Source organism: Agelaius tricolor, unplaced genomic scaffold, assembly GCF_023055355.1.
Source record: "Agelaius tricolor isolate 1412-34295 unplaced genomic scaffold, bAgeTri1.0.p SCAF_54, whole genome shotgun sequence".
NCBI lineage: Eukaryota > Metazoa > Chordata > Aves > Passeriformes > Icteridae > Agelaius > Agelaius tricolor.
This window is the reverse complement of record NW_027269314.1, coordinates 2142485-2153100: the sequence shown is the minus strand read 5'-3', so window position 1 is coordinate 2153100 and position 10616 is coordinate 2142485. Positions and strand designations below refer to the sequence as shown.

The window sequence follows — 10616 nt, the reverse complement described above, 5'->3', positions numbered from 1 at the left end:
CACCAACCACATGGATTGTGAATCCCACCAGTGCCACCCTGCCATGGCAGGGACACCTCCCACTGCCCCAGGCTGCTCCCAGTGTCCATCCTGGCCTTGGGCACTGCCAGGGATCCAGGGGCAGCCCCAGCAAATCTGGGAATTCCAGCCCAGGCAGGAATTCCTTGCCAAGATCCCAGCCCAATCTCCCCTTTCCCAGTGGGAGCCATTCCCTGGCTCCTGTCCCTGCAGGCCTTGTCCCCAGCCCCTCTGCAGCTCTCCTGGAGCCCCTGCAGGCCCTGCCAGGGGCTCTGAGCTCTGCCTGGAGCCTTCCCTTCTCCAGGGCAACATTCCCAGCTCTGCCAGCCTGGCTCCAGAGCAGAGGTGACAGCATTCCCTGCCCACACACAGCACCACGGCCTGCTGGGGCTCTGGGGACACATCCAGGGCTCTGGGACACATCCAGGGCTCTGGGACACATCCAGGGCTCTGGGGACACATCCAGGGCACTGGGGACACATCCCAGGGCATTGGGGACACATCTAGGACACACCCAGGGCTGTGGGGCCAGGTCCCAGGGCCAGCAGCACTCACCCGGTGGCCGCGGCCATGACGCAGCCGCCCTGCTCGGGGGTGGCCTCGGTGCAGCAGCCCTGAGTGTCGTGCACCAGGCCGAAGTTGTGGCCGATCTCGTGGGCCATGGTGGCGGCGGCGCCGATGGGCTGCTCTGCATGGTCCTGCCGGGAGGGGACGTGTCACCAGGGCCAGCACCGAGGGACAGGGCCACCCACAGCATGGAGGGGACGTGTCACCAGGGCCAGCAGGGAGGGACAGGGCCACCCACAGCACGGAGGGGACGTGTCACCAGGGCCAGCAGCACCGAGGGACAGGGCCACCCACAGCATGGAGGGGACGTGTCACCAGGGCCAGCAGCAGTGAGGGACAGGGCCACCCACAGCATGGAGGGGACGTGTCACCAGGGCCAGCAGCAGTGAGGGACAGGGCCACCCACAGCACGGAGGGGACGTGTCACCAGGGCCAGCAGGGAGGGACAGGGTCACCCACAGCCGGGAGGGGACGTGTCACCAGGGCCAGCACCGAGGGACAGGGTCACCCACAGCCGGGAGTGGGGCTGGGCACAGGAGGGACCACTCAGCCCCACAGGAGGAGGGGTTGGAGGAAGGTTCACAGAGGAGCGGTTGGAGGAGGGTTCATGGCACAAGTGGGGTTTGGGCTCCTGATTTTCCCCTCTGGGACTGGTGGGAAGCTCTTGGCTGGAGCCAGCTGCTCAAAACCCAGGGCAGAACCCAAAACCCAGAAACCTGGGTGCCCCCACCACCCTGCCCAAGGATCACAGGTCACCAAGGCCACCGTGACCACCCCATCATGCCCAGGGCCACCACCAGGAGGAGCAGAAGTGATCTGGGCAGAGGTGGTAGGAGAAACCCAGAGAGCAGAAGCAGGGACGAGCAGGGGCCCTCCAGCACAGGGGACAGGAGCAGCACAGGAGATGCCAGCGCTGCTGCCAGCTGGGAGCTGGGGATGGGAGACCTTTAGCAGCCCCTTCTCACCCCCTGTGCCCCTGGCCAGCCCCTGAGGGGTCAGGAGCTACAGCATCACCCCTCACCTTCAGGCTGCCCCCCAAGTCAGAGCATCACCCCTCATCTTCAGGCTGCACCCCAGGTCAGAGCATCACCCCTCACCTTCATACTGCCCCCCAGGTCAGAGCATCACCCCTCGCCTTCATACTGCCCCCCAGGTTAGGAGCTACAGCATCACCCCTCACCTTCATACTGCCCCCCAGTTCAGGAGCTACAGCATCACCCCTCACCTTCATACTGCACCCAGGTCAGAGCATCACCCCTCACCTTCATACTGCCCCCCAGGTTAGGAGTTACAGCATCACCCCTCACCTTCACACTGCACCCAAGTCAGAGCATCACCCCTCACCTTCATACAGCCCCCCAGGTTAGGAGTTACAGCATCACCTCTCACCTTCATATTGCCCCCCAGCTCCACACCCAGCCTCAGGGGTGCTGGCCCAGCCTCAGGAGCTGCTCCTCCAGCCCCAGGGGGATCTCCCCCGGGCTGGGGTGGCGCAGGGACCCCCAGCCCCCCTTACCACGCTGACCCCTCCGGAGTTGTCGGCGCTGCACATGCCCTCCAGCGGGGCCATCCCGATGGTGGTGCCCCCGAAGGTCTTCCCTCTGCCGGGCAGGAGAACGGGGCCAGCTCAGTGCTGGGGGCCAGGAGTGCCCAGCGCCAGCCGGGAGCCCCCCAGCGCCCCCAGGCAGGCACCCACGTCAGCAGCTGGGCGTTGTCGTGCCTCCTGCGCGCCCTCAGGGATTTCTTCCACTGCAGGAAGGCCCAGAGCGTGGCGTTGGCGTCGCTGCTCACCGCGCACTGGTCCCGCTCCGTCCACACCTCCAGCCCGATCAGGGCCACCTTGATGTTCAGCAGCCTGTAAAACTGCAGCAGGCACGGGTGGAGGGCGTGGGGGCTGCACTTCCCTGCACCCTCCCTCCCTGCTGTGGCATTACTGCGAGCAGCTCCTCGTGTTTCCCGTGGCTGTGTGACCCCAGAACACACCTGTCCCACACCCGCCTGCAAGCATGGGCTCCACAGGCACAGGAGCCAGCCAGGTGGCACCATAACATTCAGTGACAACGCCTCAGCGTGTCCCTTCTTTGCCAAAGATGCCAGCACCAATCCCAGGCAGAGGGCAGCGAGCACTTCCCTGCTGAGCTCAGCCCACGGGGGACAAAGCCCTTCCCACCATGTGCTCAGAGAGCTCCTGAACTCCTCCATGGGTGGCCAAGCCCTGGCAGGGCTGCCCAGGAGAGGGGTGGAGTCCCCATCCCTGAAGGGATTTACAGTTATGTGCATGTGGCACTTGGGGACATGGTCAGTGCTGGCCTTGGCAGTGCTGGGGAATGACTGGACTCAAAGGACCTAAAGACCCTTTCTGACCTTAACAGTTGCATAATGCTGTGATTCCTTGCCCTGGTGACAGAGGGACAGTCCCTGGGGCCACCTGGCAGGTCCCTCACCTTGTCCACGTAGTTTGCGATCTCCACGATGCGCTGCTTGGTGTGGCCCAGGTTGCGGTTCTGGTTCCTGTACTGGAGAGAGGTGAGGACGGGGAGGGGTCACAGGCTCAGGCCAGGGTGGAGACAGAGAGGGACCCTGGCTTTCTGCCCCCAGCGCTCACCAGGGTGTGATCAGCAACGATGAAGAGCTCCATGTACTTCATGGTCCTCCAGGCATCCCTCCTGGCCTGCAGGCAGACACAGGGCTCAGCAAAGAGGGCAGCCCTTGGCTCTGGGCACCCTCCAGACACCACAGAGCTGCTCAGGAGGGACAGCTGAGAGGGGAAACTGAGGCACAAGGTGACACAGAACGTTTGGGTGGCTCCAAACGACCTCACGTCACATCCCACATGGTAGGATGCAGCACTGAGACCCAACCCAAGCATCCTCTGGGGTCTCCTGCCTAAATTCAAGCCACACAAGCCACCCACAGAGACCCTGTCACCCCCCCTGCCTGCACAGCTGCCCAGCTGCTGGGGGCATGGGAGCTGTCAGCAGTGCTGAGAGCCCCTCCAGCCCTGTGCCAGTGCCCAGGCAGATCCCGTGTGGCTTTACCCGGCTGGATTCATCCATGAGGATTCACCCAAGCGGCCTCAGCCCTGAGGATTTACCCGTGGGTGCCGTGGCTGGAAGAGCCGGGCCATGCCAGCCGCGGTGCTGCCCAGGTGCTGGCCGTGCCCGCAGGTGCCCCCTGGCACGGGCAGGTGCTCTGCTCGCTGCAGGAGGTGGAGGCCGGGCTCGGGGGGCCCCAGGGGGCTCAGGTAGTAGCTGGTGTTGCTGCTCAGCACTATGAGGCCCCTGGAGATGGGAACAGCCCCGATGGCTCCTGTGGTGCTTCCCCCCCTGCGCCCCCCCAGCCCCTGAGGCCCCACAAACTCGTGGCACATCAGCCTGGCCTGCACCCAAGCTGGGAGCAGGGACAAGAATTGGGGATCTCTGCCCAAACAGCCCCAGGACAAATAAAACCTGGGCACCAAAACCTCCCCCCTACAGAGCACAGAGCAAAGCTCAGTCTGGGACAGCTGCTCTGGGGAGCAGGGACCTGCCCCTCCAGGGATAAAATTCCTGGGAATAAGCTCGTGCTGCCAGAAATGTGGTCCCTGCCCAGCCTGCCCAGTCCTGGGGCTGGGAGAAGGGTGGGAGAAGGGTGAGAGAAGGAGGAAGGACAAGATGGGAGCCATGGGAAAATCAGCCCATGAAGCATTTGGTGCTGGGCTTGCAGGAGCATTGGAGCTGCTTGGGTGGTCCCAAAGGGGATCTCTGCAGAGAGAGGGAGCAGTGGATCCATCCCACCTTTGTCAGCTCCACAGCCCACCGACCCTGTGCTCTTTCCATCCTGATTCCCCCATACCCTTCTCCTTCCCCCATTCCCTGTTCCTTCCTCCATTCCTTGTTCCTTCCCCCATTCCCTGTTCGCCCATTCCCCATTCATTCCCCCATTCCATATTCCCCCATACCATATTCCCCATTCCCCATTCCTCGTTTCCCATTCTCCACTTTCCATTCCCCCATTCCCCTTCCCCTATTCCCCATTCCCTCATTCCCCATTCCCCTACTTCCCATTCCCATTCCCCCATTCCCCGTTCATTCCCCCATTCCCTATTCCCCCACTCCCTGTTCCCCCATTCCCCATTCCTCATTCCTCATTCCCCCATACTGTATTCCCCATTCCCATTCCCATTTCCCATTCCCATTCCCCATTCCCATTCCCATTCCCCATACTGTATTCCCCATTCCCATTCCCATTCCCCATTCCCATTCCCATTCCCCCATACCATATTCCCCATACCGTATTCCCCATTCCCATTCCCCATTCCTATTCCCATTCCCCGATTCCCATTCCCCATTCCTAGTCCCATTCCCATTCCCCCATACCGTATTCCCCATTCCCATTCCCCATTCCCATTCCCATTCCCATTCCCCCATACCATATTCCCCATTCCCATTCCCATTCCCATTCCCCCATACCGTATTCCCCATTCCCCATTCCCATTCCCCATTCCCATTCCCATTCCTCATTCCCCATTCCCATTCCCCATTCCCATTCCCCCATACTGTATTCCCCATTCCCATTCCTGTTCCCATTCCCATTCCCCCATACCGTATTCCCGAGCAGGTGCTGAGCACGACCCAGGATCCACGGTGGCCGCGGACGTGCCCGTGGTAGTGGCAGTGCTCCTGCAGAGAGACAGGGGGACCTTCCTCAGGGGCTGGGAGCAGCAGCCCACGGGCAGCTCTCAGAAAAGCTCCCCTTTTCCATCTCCCCTTTTCCATCTCCCCTTTTCCATTTCCCCATTTCCATCTCCCCTTTTCCATGTCCCCATTTCCATTTCCCTTCTTGTTTCCCAGCCAGGCGAGCTCTGTCTCCTGCACCGGGAACGGGAACGGGAATGGGAGCAGGGTCAGCCCAGGACACAGCCCGGGACAGAGCCAGGGACACAGCCTGGGACACAGCCCGGGACATAGCCCGGGACACAGCCCGGGACATAGCCCAGGACACAGCCGGGACACAGCCTGGGACACAGTCTGGCACAGAGCCCGGGACAGAGCCCAGGACAGAACCTGGGACACAGCCCTGAACACAGCCCGGGACAGAGCCTGGGACACAGCCCGGGACAGAGCCCGGGACAGAGCCCGGGACACAGCCCGGGACACAGCCCGGGACACAGCCAGGGACACAGCCAGGGACACAGCCTGGGACACAGCCCAGGACACAGCCCGGGACAGAGCCAGGGACACAGCCTGGGACACAGCCCGGGACAGAGCCCGGCGCCCGGCGCTGGAAGGATGACAGAGGGCGGTGGGGCCATGGGGAGGGCCTGGCATTGCTGTGTTTGTGTCCCGGGGCCCGGAGCCCAGCGCTGCCGCATTCCCCCTGCCCTGCCCGCAGCGCTGGGCTCTGGCTCCGTCCGAGCCCCGAAGTGCAGAGGGGAGCACCCCGAGCTCCACACCCACCGTGTGGTTGGGGGTCACCGTCACGGGCTGGCCCTGCTCGCTGTAGTGCGTCTCCGTGTAGCCCGGAGCCAGCAGCCTGCGGGGACACAGCGGGGACACAGCGGGGACACAGCGGGGACACAGCAGGGACACAGTGGGGACACAGTGGGGACACAGTGGGGCAGTGGGCAGCGGCTCCAGGGCTGCCGGCACAGCAACGCACCGAGCCCCTGAGCCTGGGCCCACCTGGGCCATCCACACATCCCCTGAGTCCCCTGAGCCCCACTGAACCATCCACACATCCCCTGAGCCCCCTGAACCCCCTGAGCCATCCACACATCCCCTGAGCCCCCTGAACCATCCACACATCCCCCGAGCCCCCTGAGCCACCCCCACATCCCCTGAGCCCCTGTCACCGCTGTGACCCCAAGCAGAGGCTGCCCATGGCCAGCAGGGACAGGGATGGCAGCAGGTACAGTCCAGTGTCCCTCTGTGTCTCAGCAGGGACAGGGCTGCCCAAAAAGTGCCCAAACTGCCCTGATCCAGGCATGACACATGCCATTATCCCATCCCACCCCATCCCATCCCATCCCATCCCATCCCATCCCATCCCATCCCATCCCATCCCATTATCCCATCCCATCCCATCTCATTATCCCACCCCATCCCTTCCAGCTACAGGAAAGAGCCAGAGCTGAGCTCACAGCTGGAGAGCACGTGGGGTGGGAGCTGGGGGAACACCAGGGTGGGCTGGAGTCACCCCAGGGGTGACAGGAGAGAGAAGAGAAGGAGGTGAAGAAGGAGATGACAAAGACAATGAAGATGAAAAAGATGAAGACAAAAAAGATTAAGAAGAAGATGAAGACGAAGAAGAAGAAGAAGAAGAAGAAGAAGAAGAAGAAGAAGAGGAAGAAGACGAAGACAAAGAAGATGAAGAAAAGGAAAAATGAAAAAGAAAAGGAAAAAAGAAAAAGAAAAAGAAAAAGAAAAAGAAAAAGAAAAAATACAGGTTTTCCTGCATTGCCCAGATCTGTGTGCCCAGATGCCAGGGTGATGGCGATCTGCTGGAAGCCTGCAGTCCCCTGGGGGTGGCAGGTCACCCCTAGGGATGGCAGGTCACCCCTGCAGGGGCTCAGCCACCCAGAGAAGGACAAATGGGGCCAGGTTTTCCCCTGCTCTCAGTTTAGACTCAGTCTGGGGGTTTGGCCCTGTCCCAAAGGTTAAATTCTGCAGAGAAAAGAAAGCAGCACTCCCAGAATAGCCCTCCCGCCTCTCCCTTTCTGCCTTCAGCCAGCCTGGCCCCAGAAGTGTCACCATGGGCACGGCTGTGGCTTCCCACATCCTGTCCATGGGTGCCTGGCACCAGGGACTGCAGCCACAGCCCAGACAGCAGCCACAGCTCAGCCTGGCTCCTGCCAGGGACACTGGGTGGCTGCCAAGGCAAGGCCTGGCCAGCCTGGGGACACAGGGACACGGGGACAGGGACGGGACAGCTGGGCTGAGGGCACGGGAATGGCAGATCCTCCTGCCATGGCCAGGGAAGGGGCTGGGTTTGCACCCCAGCAGCAGCAGGAAGGGGATTCTGCAGGAGCAGCCACTCACGGCTGCTGGGGAGAGGCAGGGAAGGGGGCAGCTCTGCCCTGCTCAGCACGGGACACAAACCCACCAGGGCACAGAGAACTGGGGCTGTCCCACCCCTGGCAGCGTCCCCAGCCCTGAACAGGGCCTGGAGCAGCCTGGGCTGGTGGCAGGTGTCCCTGCCGTGGCAGGGGTGGCACTGCATCTTCAAGGTCCCTTCCAGCCCAAACCACTCTGGGGTTCTGGGGCTCTGTAAAATGCCACGAGGTCTCAGGCAGAGGGACAAGGAGGGCAGGGCAGGACAGACGGACACAAGTCCTGTCCGTGTCCCAGGGGAGGGTAGTGTCCTTGTCCCAGGCTGGGTGAGTGGCACAGGGCACAGGGGACAGGAGCTGCTGCCACCTGCATCCAAACTGACCCGGAGCAGGAGCCCAGAAGGAGGTGAGCAAGGTGGCAAAAGGAGCATTCCAGCCCAAATGGAGCCAAACTGACCCAGAGCAGGAGCCCAGAAGGAGGTGAGCAAGGTGGCAAAAGGAGCATTCCAGCCCAAATGGAGCCACGCGGGGCTGTCCCCTCCCCTGCTGGCCACAACCCTGCCAGCCCAGGTGGGTCCTGGCAGGGTGCCCCGTGTCCCCTCCCCAGCCCCACACTCACTGGTTCCTCTCCAGCACCAGCACGAGCTCTTTGCCCTCAGCTGTCACAGCCACCTCTGCCCGGGCAGGTGCCACCACCTGCAAGGAAAGGAGGGATGGGCTCAGCATTGGTCCCTCTGCCCAGAACCTTCCTCTGCTCCCAGCTCCAGGTGCATCCCAGCCTCTCCTCCCGGGGTGTGCTCCGCCCTGCCACAGGGAAGGTGATGTCCCTGCACCCCCAGCCAGCAGGGATAATGGGGGAGTCACGGGAGGAAAATGGGGGATTCAGAGCAGGGATAAGAGGGGAGTCACGGGAGGATAACGGGGAGTCACAGGGGGTAATGGGGGAGTCACAGGAGGGTAACGGGGGATTCAGAGCAGGGATAACAGGGGAGTCACAGGAGGATAATGGGGGAGTCACAGGAGGATAACAGGGGATTCACAGGGGGTAATGGGGGATTCACAGTAGGGATAACAGGGGATTCCCAGGAGGATAACAGAGGATTCACGGGAAATTCAGGGGTGAGGCAGCATATCCAGCTCTGCTGGCAGCTCCCCCAGGGAAAGGCAGAACAGGATGGCCCCTGGGATGAGGAGCAGCACCAGGAGCACCCTGAGCAGGGTCTCTGAGTGCTCCATCCCAGCACGGCCCTGCCCCACTGCAGAGGCTGATCCAGGGAAGGACCCTCAGCCCTGGGAGGGTCGGTGCCCTGGGGGGATGGAAATCACCACCAAGGCCCACCTGGGCTCTGGATGAGGGCCGTTAAAAATACCTCAGACCAGCGGGCAGAGAAAGGAAACAGTGACTCAGCTTCCCCAGGATGCCGGCGGCTTTACTCATTCTTTACTCATTCCCTCTCTTTGGAGGGCGTTAAACAGGAATCTGGCTCTGGAGCCAGCCCAGCTGTGTGTGACAGGATGGCCAGAGCCCCACAGTGCTGCCCTTCCCTGTGTCTCCTCTCTGGGGACACTGAAAGCATGGCCCTGCCTGCTGTCCATGGCCTGGACGGTCCCTGAGCTCTGAGGTGCCCCTCAGTCTGTCCCCATCCATGGGGCACACAGGGAGCCCAGCGGGCTGCCAGCCCTCGGGACCCATCACCTGCCATGGCTGTGGGCCTGGCCAGCTCTTCCTGGCTCTGCAGGGAAAGGGGACAGAGGAAGGAGCCGTCCCTGGGTCTGCAGGGAAAGGGGACAGAGGAAGGAGCCGTCCCTGGGTCTGCAGGGAAAGGGGACAGAGGAAGGAGCCGTCCCTGGGTCTGCAGGGAAAGGGGACAGAGGAAGGAGCCGTCCCCACAAGGCCCCAGCCCTGGCTGCCCTTGGCATCCCATCTCTGCAGTGGAACTCAAGGATCGCAGCAGGGAGGGGCAGAGCTGGGTGATTCACGGCCCGGGATGAAGCAGAGGTTAAATCCCGTTCCCCAGTTCCTGTGGAGTTGGCTGTGCCGCTGCTCCTGCAGCCCAGCCCCCTGCCCTGGCTACGGGGGACACCTGGGGAGCCTGCCCTGAGCTCGGGACAGAGGGACAGAGGGACAGAGGGACAGAGCATGTGGGGTGCAGAGCAGCGGGGTGCAGGCATGCCGCCCCCGGGCTGGGGTTTTACTGCCGGGGGGCAGCTCCTGCACACCCACCCCGAGGGCAGCCCAGACAGCGCTCAGGCTGCCCGCGGGGGGCTGCGGCTCCGAGGAGCCCCCGGGGCAGGCTCAGAGGGCAGCGAGGGGCCGCTCCTGCCGGGCGGGATAAGGGGATGGAGCCGGGAGGGAGCCGGGATGGAGCCAGGAACGGGAATGGAGCCAGGATGGAGCTGGGATGGAGCTGGGAATGGGGATGGAGCCGGGATGCGGGGATGGAACAGAGATGCGGGAATAGAGCTGGGAGCAGGGATTGAGCCGGGAACAGGGATGGAGCTGGGAACGGGGATGGAGCCGGGATGGGGCAATAGAGCTGGGATGGAGACAGGATGCAGGGCTGGAGCCGGGAATGGGGATGGAGCAGGGATGCGGCAATGGAGCCGGGAACGGGGATGGAGCCAGGATGGAGATGGGAATGGGGATGGAGCTGGAATGGAGCCGGGAACGGGGATGGAGCCGGGAGCGGGGATGCAGCCAGGATGCAGGGCTGGAGCCGGGAGCGGTGCTGGAGCCGGGAGTGGGGCGGGAGCTGCAGCCGGGCTGGCTGAGCCCCTCTCCGGCTCCGTGTGCCCAGCTCCAAGCAGGGCGAGCAGCCCCGGCGCTGTCGGAACACGGGCCCACAGCGCAGGGAGGCGAGGCCCGGCCCCGGCACCTCCCGGCGGCTCCCCCGGCCCGGCCCGGCCCCGGTGCCCGAACCGAGCGCGCCCCGCCGGGCAGCGGCTCCATCCCCGCTCGGCGGCGCTGGGAACGGGCAGTATTTTTGGAACTCGATCTTGT

The 10616-nt window shown here is 63.2% G+C and overlaps 1 protein-coding gene across 2 annotated transcripts in view; it reads right to left on the bottom strand.

Annotated features, from left to right (window-relative positions):
* Positions 1-10616, bottom strand: part of ADAM33 (ADAM metallopeptidase domain 33) — a 36312-nt gene that overhangs the window by 17205 nt on the left and 8491 nt on the right. For both annotated transcript variants that reach the window (XM_071455853.1, XM_071455854.1), the window contains exons 3-11: positions 8235-8311; positions 6024-6099; positions 5170-5246; positions 3680-3866; positions 3191-3256; positions 3030-3101; positions 2282-2448; positions 2102-2186; positions 574-716 (exon numbers count right to left, since the gene is read on the bottom strand). In XM_071455853.1, the coding sequence (XP_071311954.1) occupies positions 574-716; positions 2102-2186; positions 2282-2448; positions 3030-3101; positions 3191-3256; positions 3680-3866; positions 5170-5246; positions 6024-6099; positions 8235-8311 (950 nt within the window). The remainder of the gene's footprint in view (positions 1-573; positions 717-2101; positions 2187-2281; positions 2449-3029; positions 3102-3190; positions 3257-3679; positions 3867-5169; positions 5247-6023; positions 6100-8234; positions 8312-10616) is intronic.